Source organism: Grammomys surdaster, unplaced genomic scaffold, assembly GCF_004785775.1.
Source record: "Grammomys surdaster isolate TR1022 unplaced genomic scaffold, NIH_TR_1.0 191, whole genome shotgun sequence".
Lineage (NCBI taxonomy): Eukaryota > Metazoa > Chordata > Mammalia > Rodentia > Muridae > Grammomys > Grammomys surdaster.
Genome location: NW_021604636.1, coordinates 11,807,537 through 11,831,306, shown reverse-complemented (window position 1 = coordinate 11,831,306; position 23,770 = coordinate 11,807,537). Strand labels below are relative to the sequence as shown.

The window sequence follows — 23,770 nt, the reverse complement described above, 5'->3', positions numbered from 1 at the left end:
ATGCTATGCTATGCTATGCTATGCTATGCTATGCTATGCTATGCTATGCTATGCTATGCTGAGTTGAGCTGAGCTGAGCTGAACTGAACTGAACTAAAGTAAAGTAAAGTAAAGTAAAGTAAAGTAAAGTAAAGTAAAGTAAACTAAACTAAACTAAACTGTATCCTAGAGAACATTGAGGAAGGAGACCAAGAAAAATTGTATGAGCCAGAGATCAATGAGATTCTGTAATATTGAGTCTCCTACTATTGTCAGATGATACATTCATGAAATCTCAGCAACATGGCTGCCTAAACATAAACTGAACAAGTACAGTAACAATAAACATGGTAACATGGACTTAAAAGAGATCAACACTATACAAAATCTACAACCAGCTGATGAATGCTGAGAGCACAGACATAGTCATTCCTAGGGAAGGGCATACTAACTGGTTATCCAATACCAAATGGTCAGCACTAAAAACATACATCCAAGTGACATTATACAGACTGAACAAGGTATATTTATGCATTTAAGAAGATATAAGAACACACATACACCCCCCCGCCCCCCCCCCACACATATTTGTTTGTATCAACAATTAACAAAAGAAGAGGACATGGTTTGAATAGATCAGGAGAATATACACTATGCTTTGAAGTAAAGAAAGGGAAGGAGGAAATGATATAATTATGTTAGAAACTAAAAAATATACCAAGAAAGTGACAAAAATAATTGGAACAAATGGTATCATTCTTCTATCCGTTAAATACTGGGCTATGCTCTGAGTCACATACAAGTTCAATCAAATCGGCCATTGCTTGTCTTTAAGAATCACATACTTTAACCTACTCATCTAGCTAAATTACTAAATATAAAGGAGTGGTTGCTGAACAGACTATTTTCAGAATTAAGGGTTTTGAAGTATGGAAGATATCCTGCTTCATGAACGTTGGGAGTGAAAGGATTGCAAAAGAAATAAAGGGCTTTTCAAAAGTAAAGATCCATGAATTCTGGAAATCAGCTGATAAAATCTCAATCAGACATAAAAAGAATTACTAGATTGTACACTGAAAGCCAAGGATAAAGTCAGATTTTAAAGGACTTTGAATGGTTGGAAAGGAATTTTACCTTGTTCTTAGGAGCAGCAGTATTACTGAAACTTGTTAATAAGGGTACTGTGTATTAATCATCCACTGAATTAGATAAACAGAATCAAATACACCATGCAATGTTAGTGGACAGTTTTATCTTGAATTTTATAATTAGATATTCAAGTTTTATTTCTTTATTAAAACCACTCAAATTAAATGGTAACTAACAGAATATTAACTCATTTAAATTGTTCATGTTTCAAACTCATAAGACAAGTATAACTTCTATTCTCAAAATTTTAGTTTTTTAAAATTTAATTTTATTATCTTTTTACTTATTCACTTTACATCCCACTCACTGCCCCTCCCAGTCACCCCTTCCTACAATTCACCCCCATCTCCTGTCTCCTTCTCCTTTGAGTGCATAGAGCTCCCCTGATATCCTCCATCCTGACATTCAAGTCTCTGCTAGGATAGATGCTTCCTCTCCCACTGAGGCCAGACGAAACAGCCCAGTTTAAAGAACATATCCCAGCAGCAGGAAGCTGCTTTTCTCTATCTCCTCCACCTCCTCAAACTCATCAGTTGCAGATTTGCATTCATTTTCAGGGTTATCTAGCCATCTCTCTTGTCCTTACCCACACCTGATCCTGAATCCTCCGTTCACTTTCCCATCCCCCCTTCCTCCCAGCTCCCTCCCTCCATCTGCCTTTTATGACTATTACATTCTGCCTTCTAAGTGAGATTCAATCTTCTGCACTTGCCTTCCTTCTTGCTTGGCTTGTGGAGCAAGGGGAACACTTTTTTATTTCTGGTGGGAATGCAAACTTGTACATCCACTTTGGATACCAATTTGGCAGTTTTTCAGAAAATTGGGGAAAGTTCTACCTCAAGACCCAGCTAGTTGCTGGGCGTTGGTGGTGCACGCCTTTAATCCCAGCACTTGGGAGGCAGAGGCAGGCGGATTTCTGAGTTTGAGGCCAGCCTGGTCTACAGAGTGAGTTCCAGGACAGCCAGGGCTATACAGAGAAACCTTGTCTCGAAAAGCAAAACAACAACAAACAAACAAACAAACAAAAGACTCAGCTATACCACTTCTTGGAATATACTCAAAAGATGCTCCAACATACCACAAAGATACTTGTTCAACAATGTTCATAGCGGCTTTATTCATAATATTCAGAAACTGGAAACAACCTTGATGTCTCTCAATTGGAGAATGAATAAAAAAAATGTGGCATAGCTACACAATGAAGTACTATTCAGCTATTAAAAACAAAGACATCATTTTTCAGGCAAAGGGATGGAACTTGAGAATATCATCCTGAGTGATATCATCCCAGTCCCAAAAGGATATCCATAATATGTACTCATTGATAAGTATATATTAGCCATAGAATGCAGGTACCATGTTATATTCCACAGACCCAAAGGAACTAAACAAGAAGGAAGGCACGAGCAAGAAAGCTTGAATCTCACTTAGAAGGGGAAATTTAATTTTGATATCTCAAAAAGTAGGTTCTCAAGTCCAAATTTGCTATAATGTATATATCACATATGTACATTTTTATTTATCAGTTTACCTTAGTAAATCACTAAAATGTAATTACCAATTTTTCTTTCTTATTTAATTAAAATGTAATTACATTATTACTCTTCCATATCCATCTCCATACTTCTTCCAAAATTCAAGACCCCTTCTTTAACGATTGCTCTTACATATACAGATAAATGATTAGAAACACCAAAACAATCTTCCGAATCTGTTCAGGGTTGTTTACATGAGCTTATTCCTAGGACGGACCACTTTTAATTAAGGTGTTCATCCCTGGGAAAGACTGACTCTCTCTCAGTAAATGCCAGTTGCTTATAGCTCTTCACCTTGGGGTGAGGCTGCCTGTTATTTTTCTATTACATTGGGATGGGAATTGTTGGAATTTTTTGACTCTTCTTTAGACAACCAAGGCATGTTTTTGAGATTTCGTGAGTGTAGCTTTCCTGTCACAGCTAGAAGACATAATTCACAGTGGACTTCCTGATCCTTTCGTTTTTAAAATCTTCACACTTCCACTTCTAGGATGGTTTTTGAGCCTTAGGTGCAGGTGTTATATTGTAGTTGTATCTGTTGGGGATGGAATGGTTAGGTCTTCTCTATATTTTGACTAGTTGTGGCTTTCTTTGATGTTCTCTTTCTACTGCAAAAGTACCTTTTTTAATGAGGGAGGAGAGGTATACTTATTCATGAGCATGAAGATAAGTATTGAAAAATTATACTGGTTTAGGAAGTGGTAGATTGTCTTGTAAGATCCTTGACCCCACTAGCTGAAAGTAGCTGCCTAGCTAAAACAATACATTTTGTCTAATGTTATGTAAGATCCTATTTTAAATCCAACAAACATTATTTGAGGAATGGTTTATGTTAGAGCCAATGATAAAATTATAACGAAGAAGACACTGTATCCAGATTTGGCTCAGTGGTCAGATGTGATCTTGGATTCATTCCTTAATACTGCAAAAACAACCAACCAACCATCCATCCAGGCAAACATTAGCAGTGGCATGCCCAGAAGACATGTTCTTGTTTTCATTTTTTAGCAAGGAGAAAAGTAATTAGAATTATGCAAATGAAATGTCAGGGTACACATCCTATGCTATCAAGGGGAGGTAGAGTGTATAAGCATTAAATAAAGATAACAAAATCAGTAAGGCATAGTTGTCATTTAAGGGAAAACTATAACTTTCATTTCTGGAAAGACTGAAATGCAGTGTTAACTGAATAGAGAAGACAGGGTGACAGTACTTAATAACTGACCAATAGAATGACAATGGTCGCCGGGCGGGCGGTGGTGGTGCATGCCTTTAATCCCAGCACTTGGGAGGCAGAGGCAGGCGGATTTCTGAGTTTGAGGCCAGCCTGGTCTACAGAGTGAGTTCCAGGACAGCCAGGGCTACACAGAGAAATCCTGTCTCGAAAAACCAAAAAAAAAAAAAAAAAAAAAAAGAGAGAGAGAGAGCGAGAGAGAGAGAATGATAATGGCCAATCTGGTATACTCAATGGCAATCAGTGTCACAAATGAGATATGTTATATCAGAAACCAGTAAATAATTTAAATTTTCTGTTCATTTTGTCTGTTCCTACCATTATTACAGAAGCTAGTGCCTGTCTGACATTGTTCTTTTAGCATTAATTTTTAATGAAGAATTAATATATGGTCTGATTTAAAGTACATTCTCATCATCATAGAATTTATGTTTATGATTTAAATAAATAAATGAATTATTATATAGAAAGTAGGCTTCGGATTTGTTGTTACACAGATAGCCTTGCTTTAATTCTTAAAAGTGTCTTTCACTGTTCTTTATAATTTGATTTGCCATTCAATTTTACAGCCCAGAAGCTCTCTCTTTTTTCCTTCTCATAATCTGCCTTGTGTTTCAGAATTAATACTGCTTTTTCCTACAGAGGCATAGAAAATGTCATTGCATGCATGTGTTAATATTGGTAATATTGAAGGCGCTCCTAATAGAATGTGTATCAGGTAGGCATGAGGAATCAGTCTATATGCAGCAGTGATACTGACAATTTCGAAAAGGGTCTAGTTAGTGGGTATTTACTCAGACAGGAAAAGCATGGAGTGCAAAAAATCAGAGATAATGAATGATTATAATAAAATAATACTGACAACTTTGAAATGGTAAAATCCAATTGAAAAGCAAGAGAATCAAGAATAAACTGATTTATAGTACAGGTCTCATTGTTAGTAATTGAGTAAGCCTCTTAATGAATACAAGTTTGGGAACAATTAAGGGATGTATAACTTCAAATTATCATACTGAGGTATTTATCCAAATGGTTAATTTAATTTAATGTTAAATAATTTTGATAGATTTTGAAATATAGGCCCCTGGCTCTTCCTCATAACTATGTAATCATCCATGGCAAATTATTACTTCATATTTCCAGTCAGCCAGCTTGACATTCACTAACCTAATTTTGATAAACATTGTTTAGTTTGATCTATTGTAGGAATCTGAAGACTAGGGTCTTATACCCACCAACTCCTATGCCTGACTGTGTTTGCTAAGCGTTAGGATTTTTAGGTTAATCACGGTTTTGAGCATTTTCAGTGATTCCGTCAAACTGAATACCTGACACAGTATAATTTATTTAGAATTAAAGTATATTTGTTCTAGCCTCTGAATGTTGGTAATCTAATGTCAACTCATTGAATTTTCGGTCCCAAGAGGACACACTTTATACTCCGGAGTAAGGCCATTGTATCTTAAAATGGGAGACCAAGTGAGGAAGACCCACCTCCATCAGCGTTTTGTAGCAGCCTGTCTCCACTGAGGAAGGTTCTGCCCCTGTTATCTAACCACCTCCTCTAGACTCTACATCTAGACAGCTGCACACTGGGGAACAGGAATCCACGGCCTATGCATGAGGCATCCATTGAAATTTAAACCCTGACATATGGATAGACAGCAATTGTTTATCTTTCCCTTAATGGGCATTTAGGTAGTTCTCATGTTTTAACTGTGATGAATAGATCCTGCTACATTTATGTACAAGTCTATGTGCGGACATATGTTTCTATAACTCCTGGAAAGATACCAAAGAGTAGAAATGCTGAGTCATATGCTAAGTGTGTGTTTAATTTTGTGAGGTACTGCCAGTCTGTTTTGACAACTTGTTAGACTGTTTTCTGCTCCCCTCTGCAGCGTGGGAGCATTCTGGTTCCTCAGCATCCTTGCCAGAGCTTCATAGACATGTGTGTTAACTTGAAACCAATTTAGTTAAGGTTTTGTAGTATCAATTGTTATTTTCATTATTTGCTTTTCTTTGTTAACTATAGAATGTTCCTATTTTTTTATGCTTCCTTTGTAGTCTTTCTATGAACTGTTCAATGTTTTCTCATTTTCAAACTAGGTTATCTATTGGTTTACTTCTAAAAAATATGTTTTTGAAAGAGCAGTTATTTTAAATTTTGATAAAATATAATGCTTTTTTTTTTTTTTTGGTTTTTCGAGACACGGTTTTCTCTGTATAGCCCTAGCTGTCCTGGAACTCACTCTGTAGACCAGGCTGGCTTCCAACTCAGAGATCCACCTGCCTCTGCTGGGATTAAAGGCGTGAGCCACCAATGCCTAGAAGTAATGCATTATTTTTAAAGATTTATTTGTTTTCATTATATATATGTATATATGAGTGTTTATCCTTTCTCTCTCTCTCTCTCTCTCTCTATATATATATATATATATATATGTATGTGTGTGTGTGTGTGTGTGTGTGTGTGTGAGTGTGTGTGTGTTGTTTTGGTTGCATGTATGTATATATGTCACATGTCTGCAGAGGCCAGAAGAGAGTGTGTTGAGTCACCTGGAACTAGACTTAAGGATTATTGTTAGCTGTTATGTGGGTGCTGGGAACCAAATCCAGGTCATCTGCAAAAGCAGCAAGTACTTTTGATGGCTGAGGCATCACTCCAGCCACATACGGAATATATTGCCATTATTTTCCTTTGATGCTTCCTATCTATAACTTAAATTTGTTTCCTGTCTGTAAGATCTTTACTTATGCCAAGGTCATAACAGTCTTACTATGATAAAATTTTCTAGAAAATATGTTTTTAATGATTTCACTTAAGTTTTATATATAGTTAAAATAGATAATTATAAAATCTAAGATATTATTAACAGAAAAAAATAAAAAACAAGTTATTATATATGTGATATATAATTTATTTTTATAAATATTTACCTTACAAAATTATTTTGTCATTTATAATTGATTAAAATCATATTAAATAACTTCCAAAATCTGTTAGTTATATAAATGGTACTTTTGAATATTTGTTTTAATTTTAGTTTTTTTAAATTTATTTTTAATTTATTTTTTCTCAAATCGTAATTCATTGACACAGGGATTATAAACACAGAAAGACAGGATGTGGGGAAGGGAATGACACTGGAGTGTGGATGTTCAGGGGAATACAGATTAATTTTAGTTTTGATCTTTAAAAATTCCATGTTTGTGGATTATAATTGATATCATTCTACACTTCTTCCAGCCTCTCTTGTGTCTACTTCCATTTCTTCTTAAGTAAACAGCCTCATTTTCTTTATGTATGTAAATATATATATATATATATATATATATATGATGTATATATATATATATACATATATATGATATGTATATATATGAACATTTATTAGATATGTAAACATTTCTTTCTAAATCTTTAAGCAATGCATTAGAAAAGAAATAAAAACAGTAACATAATGTGCTGAGCTTTTTTAAAAGTAGTTCATGTTTGGTTCTCATAGCAAAATTAATTTATACTCAACAGAAAAATCAAAATACAATAAAGATAAAGAAGAAAAGTAGCTTGGAATTATACACTAAGTTTTTATTTAAGTTTTGCTAAATTTGAACACTTTATCCTGTCAGTTCTTTTATTACTATCATAAAAATTTTAAATTATTTTCATCTTTACCACAAAATATTATCAATATTTTATAATGAAGTTATCTGGAATTGTTATTGATTGCTTCCTGTAGAATACAGACATATTTTATAATGGAGTCTAGATAATGAGATCACCTTTTCAAGTATATAAGTGCTCTTCATATAGATAGTTTTAGTGATTGTTCTTGGAACCTAATTCAGCAGGTCTCAGTACCACTATATGAGAATGTTCAGCTCAAGACTCTATTTATAATATCATTTCTGATACACCTGATGATTAATTACTTTACAATTAGATATTATATGAAAAAATAGCTAGCACAAAATTTTAGGTGCTTACCTACATTATGAAATATTTAAGAAACTCTTTCCCTGGCATAACTTATTGTATATAACACATGGTAACGTTCTTAATCCTTTGCATTTTAAAAGGAGAAATAAAAAGTTAAAACTGTTATTTTGTTATTCATATCTGGCATTGTTACCATGTCCTGTGGCTGTATTGTTCTTCCTCTCCTTCTTTAGAGTAGTCTCTAATATATAATTTGTTTCATTTTTATTGTATCTGTTTAGGACATGCCTATGATTTTCTTATATAAAGAGTAATTTGACCTCAAAGACAATTTCTTAGAAGCCACGAATTACTCTCCATCAAGTTGACTTCATTGCTTTACTTATGAGGACTATGCATGCTGTCATCAGAGCTTCCACTGACTCAGAATTGACTATGTCAAGCCTTCAATTCCAGGCGTTTTGTTTTCTTCTCCATCTTCTAGCATCTCTATGGAGAATTTAAAAATTATCATAGGAAATTTTATGTTTCACTAATCAGATCTCATAGGGGGCCTGTCCTTATGCTGAATAAAAGCCAAAGTCTTTACAATGGCTAACCAAATTTTGAACTGGTGTCATGAAGTCATTGTCACTAAATGTCTCACAGTCATACCTTGCCTGTGTCCTTACTATCCCGGGACAATGGGCAGTATATTACTACTCCAGGACCTTCTCCTTTCTAACTGCTCTTTCTGTAATGTTATTATTATTATTAATTATTATTTTTACACTTTCATATTCTTGTTTTTTTTTCACTTTTTCCAGATGTCACTGATACAAGTGGCCTCAAAGTCCACACCTTAAGTGCCTCTTACTCCTGTACTCTCTTTTTTCCATTGTTAGCCATCAATATTTAACTACTTAACACATTTTATGTGTTATTTACTGTTTATTGTAAGATTGCATCCGTTGCTTAGACTGGCATTTTAGAAGCCAGAATGAAGGAAATAACTTCATGATTGCTGCTTTCAAATGGTCATGATGGAAGAATCTGGAGAGCAAGAATTTGAATTTTGCACCCACAATAACACACTAGTGGAGTGAATTGTTTTAAGACTCTAACTAGAAATATAGAGAGTAGAAATGATATATAAGCATGACAGGTAAACAAAGAAAGCATAAAGTTCACTGACATCGTTTTGCCAACAGTTTAAAACAACCTTGACTCTTTTTAGTTTGTAACTATATAGTATTAAGAAAACTGAATATGTCACCATGCAGAAAAGATTTCAAGGAAATTTGCCACAATCAGGCATTTGTAGTGCCATCTAAGCAAAGTAAACAATTTTAATATAAACTGTGTAAATAACACATATGACAAACAACAATAAATAATTATTGTTGAACAGTATTACACAAAAGTTCTTGGATTGTTGTAAAACCAGAAAGTAACTTTATTTGGAAATGGGGTCTTTGCAAATATAATTAGCTAACGCTAGAGGTATTATGGCAGTGGATTAGTACCTGAGATCAAATCCTGAATAGTTGATAAGACACGCTAATTATGGACTCAGTGTCAAGAATTGAGAGAATCTTAGTAGTTTCCAACCATCAAGAATATGGTCATTTTCCGTTTATTTGTTTGCAGTCATAACAAAGTTATTCACAATCAGAAACATTCTTAAATTTTTCAAATGAAAATAGGATAGTCCCAAATCATATGATATTTCATTCTTAATACTGAGGGATATTTTTTCTTCCCCTTTTAAGATACAGCTGTAATCTAATGGTCTGTTATTAGAACTTCAACACTTGGATAAATAATATTTTTAAAAAACTCTATAAGCATAAGAATACATTTAGAGAATCTCATTCGTATTTGAAAAAGTGAGATACTAAGAATACAAACCTTAGACACATTTTGTAGTAGGCTGCTCAGTCTCATATTGCCTCATTTGGTATCTGTCACATGACAAAAAAAACTACAAATTCTCTCACCTCGGATAATATCTTCTTCCTCTTTTCTGATATAATTGCCTCATAGTGGAATTTAACCTTAGTGCTTTATTGGATCCTCACTTCACTGTACGTGGGAGCTGGGTTCTATGCTACCTTTTCATGTAACTCTGTGTGCATTTGCATTTCTCCTTCCTTCCATCACAAGTGTTCTCTGTATCACATCCTGTATCCTATTCATTCAAGTCATAATTTAAGTCCTTCTAAGGGCTTTAAAAACTATTTAAACAATTTATTTTTTTATTTATGACTTAAACAGTAGAGAAATATTTGTTCATTGTGTACTCCTCTATAGAGAAAACTGGGAATATCAATGACCAAACACTTTTTATCTTGACTACAATAAAGACATTTATTGCTGAGTGGCCCAAAGTCTCCCACTTTCTGCAAATTTTTCTTGCAAGGTATGAGTCTCTGTATTGATTAGCCTGAAATATGTTCATTTCATTCAGGATATCCACAGGGATCAAGGGGGAAGAGGGGCTCTTCTAAGAAAGAGTATAGTATTGCAAATGGATACACAAGAAATTGTAACAGGAACATGAGGTGAGAGGAGAATTAGAGTGCATGAAAGAAGAGGAAATAAGGGAAACGACACCTAACACTGAAGGCCTTTTGAAAAGCTATATGGTAATCGACTCTCTGAGAAGCTTCCTAAAATATATACACATGTGAAATGTGTTTAAGTGGAGGTTTGGAGGTATGAGAAGATAATACAATTAGAAATCATATACTACCAAATAAAATTCCCAATGCTAGGGATGAGTTACATATTATTAAGGTGTTGGCCTAAACATTACAAATATTACAGGCTATTACTAATGTTACTGCTTTCCCTCCATAACCTGAAGACAAAACACTATTCATTTGAGGAAGCATTTCACCCGCAGGGAGGCTACCTAAGACAAAAAATAAACAACTTTAAATAACTTTAGGGTGTTGCTCCAAACTGACCAGCTTCATTAGACCCCTTTACTCGCCAAGAGTAAACACTCAAGACTGCTGACTTCACTCCTAGACAAATCATGCTGCAAGAAAAACTCTCAGAGGAGTTCATCTACAAAGAAGACCCTGAGTCCAGAAAAGCAGTCCCTCAGAAGCAACCAGCTAAGCACCTGGAGAGTACGCTCTCTGGCCTTTTGAGTTATCTGCAAGCTGTACATTGTGTTCTTCTGGCTCTTTTGTGCTGTCATTCATGCTAGAGTGGGCTTTGATGATTCAGCTGTCTTTGGCTCATTCCTATTCCTGTAAGTAATACTTCATTCACCATATTCCTATAAGTAATCCTGATAAAACTCATCTGGTTCACCAAATGGGACTTAGGTAGTATCCATACTTTAACCTGTTATACACTCCCTATATGGATTAAGTAGACATATCTGTGCATTGTGTCTTCCCAGGAAAGAATCTGACTTGTATCAACTGACTATATTAAGGGCAAATAATTCAGATTAGATAGGTGATGAGTCCAAGGGAAAACCTACTCCTATTATTCTGCTAAATGAACATAGCATGAAACAATTCCTAATGACATATTGTTACATCTATAACTCAGTTCTCTACCCTCATCAGAGAAGCTTCTTGCAGAAGAGGGGATAGAGACCCAAAGCATGATTCTTAATGTAAGAGTAACAATATTACATAAGAACATTTTATAATACCATAATCTTAGGTTTACCCACAGCAACTAGATTGGAATCTGTATAATAACAAAATCTTCAGTATATTTTAGGAACATTCACATTTTAGATTAAAGTTGAAAACACCCTTTCCAGGGTGTTTGAAATTCTAATGTTTCTCAAGGACACAATCATAGCTGCTACCAAATGAACTCCCTCCCAGAGCCTCTAGAATGATTAGGACTTTCAAGCCTGAGAAACTTTGCCTTCAGTCACACTTATTTGGAGAAGTTTGATGTTTGATGACAGTACATACGCCTATCATCATCTGGGAAAATATTTTTCATATTTCTTCAAAAAAGTTTGTATCAATGATTGCAGCTAAGTTCCCCATAATATAAACCTCATGAGTACCACATGCAATTCAACCTAAATTTGACAGAAGTAAGAAGGTAAATCATAGTCTATACAAGCCTTAAAATACATCTTTAGTTGCTGTGCTTGTTGGTTCTTAATCAGAACATTCCATCTTCTTACTCACTGACACATAGTGTAGGAACAGAGGGTGGAATGGCTTCTTCTCTTTCTACTCTGGCTATAACCTTTAAAGAATTTGCTTGAGTCACACTTTCTATGAGAACTCAATAGGGTTATGGATCTGTGGTTTGCCTTCTTCCTTTGTGAGGCCTTTGGTCTTCATTTTAATCTTTTACGCTGCAGATTCCTCATCTTAATAAGAAAGAGTACTTTCTTCATGAAGTGATTTCCTGATTAAGTTATGTTGCATCTGCAGAACATTTTGTACTTTTCTTTTTTATGATGAACACTTGGAAAGTGCTCTTTTTATTTCTCATTTTTATTTATTTGGTATTTGACTGGGAAATTGAAATTGTAAATATTTATCAAACATAATTTGAGCTCTTATTCTATCTTCCTATTTTAGACTTATATTATTTGTCCTAGAGTCATCTAAGCAAAGTTTGCATGTAATTATTAAAACCAAATTTATAATTATTTTTCATAAAATTTCCAAATTTAATAGCTTTGAGTTTTAAGTATGGGCATTTCTGTAAAGCTTGTCATTAAGTTAGCCACATTTGGTTAAGTAATGTTTAAGGTTGCTGAAGGGCATAGGATCAAAAATTGATGTGGCGATAAAAGCTTCCTTACTTTTGAAAAGATCAATATATGTTAGTGAACAAGAGATACTAAAGACTGAATATTCCGGACTGAATTATAATAGATTCACATTTGAGGCCTGAGATTATGTTCTCTGTCTCAACTAGTAACTGAGTGCATATCTTCTTTCTAATATCTTTCTGTAGTACTTATCAATTTTAATAGATATTGACATGCTTGAATGCTTAAAAGGACATTCAAGGGTTGAGCTATTTATTCAATAACAGCTTTGATAATACAGATGCAAATTATAATCATTCTCTGGTAGAATCTTTGTACATAATATCATATGCACAAATGAAATATTTGTATTATGATTCCAGGCAGTTTTCAATCTCATTCAAGACAAAGTGAAGCCGGTAAATATAGAGAAGTACAATGTTAGCTTTTAATTGAGTTGTATAATTTTCTAGGAAAAAAATGTAAATGGTGTTCAGATTTTCAAAACTGATCATAGTTCAGTATAAAGTGACTGGCAGGTAGACCATATTCTCCCACAGATTTTCACTTTGTGATTGGACATGGTGAAGGGGCATGGAGCTTAATTCTGTGCAGAATGTGATGGTATGTGCTGTTAAATTATGGAGGTGCAGAGGTTCCAGCCAGTGTAGAGCACAAACTTTATGGACTACATGCTGGATTATAATTTTGATTATTATCATGTTGGAGCATGTGGGTGCACAATCTGATCTTATCTGCCAAGGGTTAGGAAGCCTCATAATGTGACAATATTTGAGAGCAGAGACTATTGGAACTTCAAGATCAAGTCCACTAGTGCTTTGAGCAAATCATTACAACAGATACTGAATTTTTGCTTATAAGTTTAAAATCAGTGGAATGTCATGGTTTAAAACAGGAATGTTTTAAGGTCAGAGATGAAAGTAAGAATTATAACTGCTGTGCAAAATCATGAAACCTGACAAGTGGATGGAAAATCAACTAACTGGTAGGAAGTTATTGTCATAACTTGTAAGTAATAGTATCATGGCTCAGTGGCAGTTCAGTCAGGTAATAGTGAGGGTTGAGGAATGTGGAAAGAAATGATTTAGGAGGGCTAGTGGGTATAGTTTGGAGAGTGGAAATAGTTTGATGTGAGCCAGGGGACTTCTTGTAGGATATCTTTCCTCTCACTTACTGACCTGTTCTGTGGAAATTAATGATCTTTGTTGAGAGGTTGAATTAAGTCTTAGATATAGTGGAACTGGTTTCTCATCAAGAGATTCATGGAAAAGTGTCGAATGTGCAGGTCAGAACTTCTGAAGCTTAGAAAAATGTGGAGTAATCTTAAAACACTGAGAACTGTCATTATTAGGCAAATGTAGTAGAAATTTCCTTTGTCTGGAGTGATGCTTCAGTTGGTGCAGTGCTTACTGTACCAGCCTGAAGACCTGGATTCAGACTCAGGTCCTTAGGATCCATATACAAAGCTGTCATTTGTGGTTGTATTCCTGGATACTTGTAGCTCACTCTCTAACTGGTCCTACCAACATGGTTAGTTTTAAGTTCAATGAGAGACCGTATCTCAGAACTTTAGAACTCCATAAGCATGCAAACATGTGTGCACATTTACTTACAAACAAGATCATTTACCATGTACTTGCATAAATCAAACCAAAGAATATATTTTTAAAAAGAGCAAAACATGTTGTTATTTCATACAGAATCTTAGGAAAATTGATTATATATGTCTTCAATGTGAGTAGAAAAAAGGGTTTCCTGTGGGCTAAGTTTGGTTCCTTAGTGGTCAGACTATTCAAGATGGAAGCTAGAACATCTTGGGTATTAAGAAAATTTCAGGATGGAGTGGACAAGCCACTCCATTTGACTAAGGAGCTTTGTTTTTAGCTGTTGCATATGTTGCGATTTTCCATGACACTTTGTGTTGAAATATTTAAAAACATAAACAGTTAGGAGAAGATATTCTGATATATTATTTAGTGGGAGAGTTATTAGTTTACAGTTTGATAAATGATAATACCACCATTATGGGCAAATGCAATAGTTATATCTCAGATTATTTCTGTAGAGACTAAATAATGGATTGCTTAATGTCTAATAACTGAATGTCTTTAATATTATGCAAAAAGCTTTGATAATTATGATTTTTCTTGAAACTCAGTTAATAGAAAGAATAATGCATAACCAATACTGTAATTTTCCCCTTCTCCTTTGAGTCTTACAATGTATCAGATTCTCATTTCATCTTTGAGAATGATTTAGAGTGACTGGCGTGAGAGCCAGTGGTCCATATTCAGTAATATTCTGCCTGAGGTGACATTATAGACACATTTCTTTCCACACTTTTATTATAATACATACATATAACATATCTATTTTGCCAAATATGTATCTCATGCTATAATATTTTTGTGAGATTGGTAAAGAATCACATCCTTTGTCCTGTTCTCAAGGAGGAAGCTGGTCACACAGAGAATACATACTTTCCTGTATAATCTTGGAGGGCATTTTCAACATTCTGATATTCTTGCAACCTGACACTCAATACTAACAAATGTGTTTTTGGAGATATTAACATTTTTCTCACACATTTCACTACAATCCAAGAGAAAGAACATAATTCTTAAATGTACAATTTTAGGCAGGTGAAACATTAGGAATCAAAGCGACAGGCACAGAGGAAAGTGGAATAAAACTTTATGATCCATTTGCTTCGATGGAAATGCCCTTGGCTCATCTTAGTAAGTAAACACTGCTAAATTTATATTAATATTGATTTGTTTTCAGTAAAATGAATTTCAAAACGTCAAAGTTATAAATGTACCCAAAGCATTTTCGACTGTGATACAAACTGCAAAGTGCTGTTTCACAAGTCGCTAAGTAGGTTGCTGATAACTGCAAATCCTGCTGTAAGTTCAGCAGTCATCTATCAGCAAGTTCATCTGTTGTAATCAGTGAACCCAGAAGAAATAGTGACAGGAACAGACCAGGTTTGCATAGCATCTGTCAGTATAGATAACTACTTTGTTTGTAAGTGAGAAGCTTAAATGTCAAAATGCTAGTGTGGATCCTGTCTAACGTTTATCCTCTGTCTCCTTGAGAGGAATCACAGAGCTAGAATTTTGAATTGACTTTCAGAGATGTTTAATTAACTCAACAAAATGTTACTAATTTTTACTTTTATCAATGTTTATAGAATATGCAACACACATTTACATGACAAATGACATGTTCTTTTTTGTTTTATTCTTAAATAGTTTATATATTTTAAATATCGTATCTACCTCTATTTCCTTTCTCCAGTTCTACGTGTATCTCTTGCAACATATCTTCTCCCCAACGTCATATTTTCTTTTAATTTTTTTTTGAGGACCCACTAAGTCTAATTAGTGCTGTACATATGTTCATGGGTTTGGGACTTACCTCTGAAATGGGAAACCTACCAGTGGAAATGCCCTTTACAAAGAATGATGTTTTATCCCCTAGCAGCTGCCCATTACCAATAGCTTTTCATTAACTTATTGGCCCTGGAGGGCATCTCCCCATGTATGTCAAGTTTTTGGATGAGATAACTATAGTTTGTGTAACCTGTCTGGGGAGAACAAGAATTTATTCTATAAGAAGTTCCGACATCTTCTGTTAGATTGCTGAGAATTTTTAAGGTGATGTGAATATTTAAAATACTGAGAATTTTATTAGGCATTGAAAAATGAAACCAAAGAGGTTATATTTTATAATTTGCTGAAAGAAAATTTGCATATTTCTACATAGAAACAATTCAGCCAAACAAAATAAAACAATTCACCAAAAACGAACAGCAAGAACAAACTAGATAACGAAGTACAGCTAAACAACGAAATATTTTTAAAAAGAAACTTGAAATATATCTGTTTTGTTTAAAAACTGATTTTATGTTACCCAGGATGAAATATGGTATTAATTTTGAATAGAAAAATTGCATAGTTTTCTTAAGTCCTAAAAGATTCATTTCTGTGTGAATAAAAATGCCATTTTAATCTTTATTAATTTCAGACTGAGATGAAATTGCCAAAGAATAATTTTACACATTGCTATACTAATTTGACAAAATATAATTATGAATGTTATTGAAATGTTTTGATTTCCAAATTTCTGATTTTCCTTTACAAAGGATCTGTAGTAATATCTATGAAGATTTAAATGTTCTCATTAATGCCGATATTTTTTTACAATATCTGTATCCATTGCGAATAACATACAAAGTTACGTTTTTAAAGTAAAGCACTTTAATTCCCTTCCCTTTTCATCCTACATTTAATTTTTGGGTTGGTTGGCTTTACCTGATAGAATTAGCCCACAACTATACTCGAAGTGTCAAATCAATGCTTATGTTCACAGTAATGAAAGATTTAAGCGTTAAACATTTTCTCCAGACCTGATTTCCAAATATAACAAATTCAAACAGGATTTCATTTGCATAATAAAGTAATAAGCAAAGAATTTCAGTGTAATTTATTTCATTGCAACCCTTCATGTCCTTGGCATTCTATTTTAATTTTTAACACCCGTTTAACATGTGCCAGCCTGCACTGGTCTAAATGAATGAACATATTTCATTCTGTGCCCTTTGTAATGTGCTACAGTGGCATTTTCCAGAAAGGTGCCAATTCCCTTGTTTCATTGAGAGGAAATATTATTGTTCTTCCTAAGGAAAAGGGTAGATAATGTGAGAAGGGAACAGGTAAAGGTTTAATACCGACACAGCATTATAATGCATTCTAATGCTTAGCCTAAGGAAAACATGGTTGTAATTGATTATATACATCAGCCTTAATTTAAAAGTTTTACTTTTACAACAAAATATTTCTTAAATAATATCCATTGAATGATAACTATTCATTTTGTTTTATTATTTTTTTATTGGATGTTTTCTTCCTTTACATTTCAAATGTTATTCCCCTTTCCCGGTAACCCATCCTCCTCCAGAAACTCCTTTCCCATCCCCTCTCCCCGGCTTCTATGAGGGTGTTCCCCTAACTACCCACCCACTCCTGCCTCATCTCCTTCAAATTCCCCTAATCTGGGGGCATCAAGCCTTCACTGGACCAAGGGCCTCTCCTCCTCCCACTTTTGCATGGCAAGGCCATCCTCTGCTACATTTGCAGCTGGAGCTATGGGTCCCTCCATATGTATTCCTTGGTTGGTGGTTTAGTCCCTGGGAGCTCTGTGGGATCTGGTAGGTTGATATTATTGTTCTTCCCCTTGGGGTTGCAAACCCCTTCAGCTCCTTCATTCCTCTGAGCACAGGGTCCCCAATCGGGTCTCCACTAAATGAAGCAGTTAGAGAATAACATTTTATGAGTGGTGGACGGACACAGCTTTCATTGTTGAGTGGTATATTTTATTGTTAAACCACGTTTCTGAGAACATGGCTTTCAGATTTTAGCTCTAGTATTTCAGAATTAATATAAAATATGACATGAGATTGGATTTATAGAAATCATAAATAATTTTTTTGTAATCGAACAGACAATTCACACTAATCATATATAGCAGATCATGCATATGCATCTAGTCCTATATATTTTGAAATATATTTAGATGCTACCTAATCAAGCATGTTATAGCACCTCTGTGAAACTTTGATATACTGGTGCAAGAGAAATGCATCCATACAGTGAAATTTAGCAAAAAAAGAAGCCATTCTTTTTAGTGTTATGTGAAAATTAATAGCATTGTGAAAAATCATACCTTGAATTTTCAAATGGTTACTCATTGTTTAAATACTTTTGTCATTTAACATGGTTTTAATAAATATATTTTATAAAAATAAAGTTCAGCAGTTTATGCATGATAGTGTGTGTAGACACATTGAACAGCTGTGTAATCAACATGACTACAACTTTCACCTCAGTCTGTGGAAATAATAGGGCTGTTGGGAATTGCATTTTCTTGTATCATTTGTATCATCTATGTATCATTTGTAATCGCCCACTATTTTCATTTTTCCCATTTTATTTCGAATAGTTATTGTTATCAGGTTCAGCAACCTCTTTTGTAGGACCAACTGCTGTTAATTCTACCAAGTTCATCGTTCTTTTATTGTATTTCATCTCTGCAGGGACTTCTCTAATGAAATATGCATATTTTGTCAAAAATGTATTCAGTTTCAAATTCTTTTGCTTTATGTTGAGGAGGATACTTAACTATTCAGCACGCTAGAACCTTTTATCCACAAAACTGGTAAAAATTATTTCATCTACTTCACGGGACTAAAATGTAATTTTTTTGAATGAGATGTTTAAGCATATCTTAAGCTCCTGACTGAGCACTGCTAATGCTTTGGTTGTCGCTTATACCTCATGATCCATTGAATTCCGTTTCTTGGATAACCTGGTATTTTGTTACTTATTTGTAATTTTCTGAAAAAGAGTCATATGTCTAAGGACTGGTCCTTTCCAGCTGTAATCCTGTTTCTTGCCAAGACAGCTGAAATGTTACTGTGTTTTATAAGTATTCTGCCAGGAGTTGTCCTCTTCACCCAAGAAAGACTGACAACAAACACTGTGAATATTTGATCTGCGTAAGAACTCTTTAGCTGTCCATATGGTATTCTTCACTTACATTACATTTTATGCTAAATTTGAATTTTCCACTGAGATCCTATAGACTATCTGTCCACTACATTAGTTGTATTTTTATCATCAAACACAGTTCTTTGCATACAATTATTTAATAATATATGGAAAAATTAAATGAGTTGAGGAATAAATTCAAAAAAATTGTTTTTGACAATTTAACTTTAGAGGTTTTACTACATTACAGCAACTTTACATATTAAGGGTGAAACCACAGAGCACGAGGCTCTTACCCTAGTCACTAGCTGACATCACAAGAAAGGAGGCCAGGCATTATTTGCCTGATGATGTTTCCTGTTTCATTATTTATTAAACTGTTTTTCAATAGGAAGCTGAATGAGGAGGTGCCTTCCCATGCTGTGTTTTATTGGAAATCTTTGGCTGCATTTAGTTTCCCTGGTGTAAGTGGTTATGTGAACTTGAAATGCTTGTCCAGGTCAGAGCACAGTTGCATTTGTATGCTAGTTGTGAAGCTGGCCCTAAGCCATATGCATAAGCGTTATCTGTATAGAAAGCAATGCAAAATGGCTAGATGTGTTTCCAGTGCACAGGTATAGAAACAATGGACAGGAGCTTATTTGATATCTGGCAGCATAATAACCTTATCCTTGTGACTTTCCCTATTTTTCAAATCATTATCTAGCACATGCTTTATAGAGTAAACAGTAGGTTTATATAGTAAAGGTACAGGTACTTGTTTCAGCAAGTAAGTGCTCGGCTTTGGTTAGGAATTGTACCAGTTCCATATCTTTACTTTGGATATCCAAAGTGATACTTTGGAAACCATATCATCCTCAAAAGTGTAAAGGACTAATTTAAAGCAAAAAGAATGGACCAGGTTAGTGAGAGCACACTTGTCTAACAAGTGTAAAGCTGTAGGTTAAATCTCCAGCACCATAAAATAAAAAAGAATAAAGGAACATAAAATGAGCATGCTTACAAATGAGATATCCCCATGTAAATTTGATATTGTGTATAGTACTGGTAATTGTTCATATTAAACACTACATTGATCCTATAGTAATTGTCAACAGTATAAATACTGGACTCAGTAGGCACATGTTGAAAATTGCTAACCCACAGGCCTACCCTTGACAGAAGTTTATTTTTTTAATTTCTCACATTAAAAACTATTAAGTTGCTTCAGACATTTATTTTCAATCCCTAAACCCCTTTAGACCATAGTTATCCTCATTATAGTGGCCACATTAAATTTTTTAATATTTTTTTACAAAGGATCATAAATTTTTATGAGAAATGAGTATTTACAGTCTAGAAGTGAATTATAATAAGTAGAACTAATAGTACCATTTCTACTACATTTTTATATCTGAGTACAAGATTTAGGTCCATCCTAGTGTTTCTTTCTTTCTTTCACTGAAAATAGATTTTTAAAATTATTTCTTTAATGTATTCTTCTCTCATATATTACATTCAGATCACAGTTTCCCATACCTTCCCTCTTTCCCAGATCCACATCTCCATTTTCCTTCAGAAAAGAGAAGACCTCTTCAACACAGCATAACAAGGTACATTAACACTAGGTACACATCTTCATATTAAGGTTGGATGAGACAGCCCAGTAAGAGGAAAAAGAGTCAGAGACAACCCCCATTCACACTGTGAGAGGAGTCTCCCAAGAATATCAAGCTGACAACCATAACATATGTGCAGCAGACCTAGTGCAGTCCTAATCAGACTCTGTGATTGCCACTTTAATCTCTGCGAGCTCCCATGAGACGTGCTTAGTTGATTGTGTGGGCTGTGTTCTTCAGGTGTTCTTCACCTCTCTGGCTTCTACAATCCTTTCTCCACCTCTTTTGGGGACATTTCCAAAGCTCCAACTAATGTTTCCTTGTGGATCTCTGTATCTGTTCTCAGTAGTTGCTGATGGAGCCTCTTTGATGTTAATTGAGCTTCACTACTGCTTATGAATTTAGCAGTATATAGTATATATATTTCTATTCAATATATTGTGATTGTCATTCCACTACCTTGATTCCACCCAGTTCCTCCCCACTTTTCCTCCTATCCTTATCTACAGCCTTTCTGTTTATCATTAGAAAACAATCAAAACTCTAAGGAATAAAAAACAAAACCTAATAAGATAAAAAAAAATCAGAATAAGAAAAAAATCTGAGGGAAAAGAGCCCAAGTAAAGACACAAGAGACAGATATAGATGCAGAAACACACTTATTTCCATATTGAGGAATTACATATTAGAACAAAAATTGGAAGCAAAAAATATATGTATAAAACATGTAAGGGGGAAAAATCTGCTTTGTCATGAGAGAATAGGGAGATAGAACCTCTTGAGACCACCTCTAGTGTATAGTCACAGCCCTTGGTCGCGGGATGGGGCCAACCACCCATCTCAAAGTTTTTAACCCAGAAATGTTTCTGTCCAAAGGAAGAACAGGGACAAAAATGGAACAGAGACTGAAGGAAGGGCCAACCAGGGACTGCCCCACCTGGGGATCCATCATGTCTGCAGACACCAAACTCAATTATTTCCATGATCATGAGGCGCTTGCTGACAGGAACCTGGTGGGGCGGTTCCTTTGGTGGTCCAGCCAGCAACTGATCAATACAGATGTGGATACTTGAAGCCAACCATCAGATTTAGCTCAGGGAACCTGGTAGGGGAGCTGACAGAAGGACTCAAGGAGCAGATGCGGAATGCAACCCCATTGGAAGAACACAGCTTGGCCTGACCAACCAGTTTTTCCAGGGATTAGACCACCAACCAAGGAGTGTACCTGGAAGGATCAATGGCTCCAGATACATATGTAGCAGAGGATAGCCTTGTCTGACAGCAATGGGAGCTGAGACCCTTAGTCCTGGGGAGGTTTGATGCCTCAGTGTAGGAGGATACTGGAGCAGTGGGGTGGGAGAGTGTGGGTGGGAAGGGTAGCACCCTCATACAGGCAAAGGGGAAGGGTGAAGGCAGATGTGGGATGGGGTGGCTGTTGGGGGGGTAACCAGGAAGTGGGATATCATTTGATATGTAAATGAATGGAATGATTAATAAGAGAAAGAAAAAAAAGAGAGAGAGAGAGAGAGACAGAGAGACAGAGAGACAGAGAGACAGAGAGACAGAGAGAGAGAGAGACAGAGAGAAAGAATCTGTAAAGATGCCACTGAGTTCATTTTCTAGTCATCTGCTTTTGGGCAGGCAGTCTACCATTAAGAGTAATCTGTTTCCTTAGATAAAGTCCCTTGGAAAAAACTAATTTTTCATTTGCAAGTAGTTGTCAGTAGGCAAAAACTTTTGGGTTAGGGATGAGGTATGTGCCTACTTCTTTCAGGCTCCAGGGCTGTATCTGGTGCAGGCTCCTGCAGGCCCTGTGTGTGCTCCCCAGTCCCTGTGAGTTTATATGCGCATCACCCTTGCTATGGTTAGAAGGCCTTCCTTTGTTGGTGTCCTCCAACATGTCTGGCTCAAACACTTTCTCCTTTCCCCTCTCCAGGGTTTCCTGAACCCAGAAAGGCAGGATTGGATGGAGATATTTAAGGCTGAGTGATCTGACTGCCTCATTTTCTGACTGTGGCTCTCTGAATGTCTTCCCATCTGCTGCAGGAAGAAGTTTCTCTGATGATGGCTGAGCAAGGCACGGATCTTTGAGTAAAGCAGAATAACATTAGGAGTCATTGTATTGCTACATTTCCCCTAGGACAGTAGTATTTGGTTTTGCCTTAATGTCCTGGGTAAATCTTAGGTTATTGGTACCCAAGCAGAAGTTGATTATGGGTTTCATCGAATGGAATGGGTTTTAACTTAAATCAGGTATTTATTGGTTTCTGAAAGAAGTTGTTACCATCATTGCACTGACATACACTGCAGGCAGGACACCATTGTAGATAGAAGCATTACTACTTGTGTTCAGGTTTATATCATTCAGAGTATCTTTTGTTACCAAGAACAGTTGCTAGTTGGGTGAAGGCTATAGGTAGGTACCTCCTCAACACGGTGTTCAACAAGGTGTGTTACCTTGCCAACATGAGCTATTTTCTGTTTTATTGATCTTGGTCATTCTGACTGGCAATTAAGGATTAATTAAATGATTCTCAGCCATTTGAGTTTCTTCTTTAGAAAATTATCTGCTTATATCTGTACTTCATTTTAAAAGTTGGGTTATTTGTTTTGTTGATATCTAATCTTTTGTGCTCTTCATATATTTTGCACATTAATATCCTGTCATCTTGTGTATCTGGTAAGTCTTTCCCATTCTGTAGACTGTCACTTTATCTGATTGACACTGTCCTTTGCCTTGAAAATCTTTCCAGTTTCATCAGATTCCATTTATTAATTGTTAATTTTAGTGCCTGTGCAATAGTGCTATATTCAGATACTTTTCCTATCCTAATGAGTTTAATGCTATTCTCAACTTACTCTTCTCTCAGATCCAGTGGGCTATGTTGAAGTATTTCATCCATTTGGGGTTGAGTTTGTTCAGGATGGTAAATATGGAACTACTGAGTGGATTTATTTCTAGGTATTTAATTCTATTCCATTGATCAACGTGTTTGCTTTTTTGCCGATGCTATACTGTTTTATT

The 23,770-nt window shown here is 35.2% G+C and overlaps 1 protein-coding gene across 1 annotated transcript in view; it reads left to right on the top strand.

The window, feature by feature from the left end:
* Positions 1–23,770, top strand: part of Galnt13 (polypeptide N-acetylgalactosaminyltransferase 13) — a 299,245-nt gene that overhangs the window by 2,948 nt on the left and 272,527 nt on the right. Inside the window, 1 exon segment of the mRNA XM_028769296.1 lies at positions 8,381–8,396. Coding sequence (XP_028625129.1) covers positions 8,381–8,396 — 16 coding nt within the window.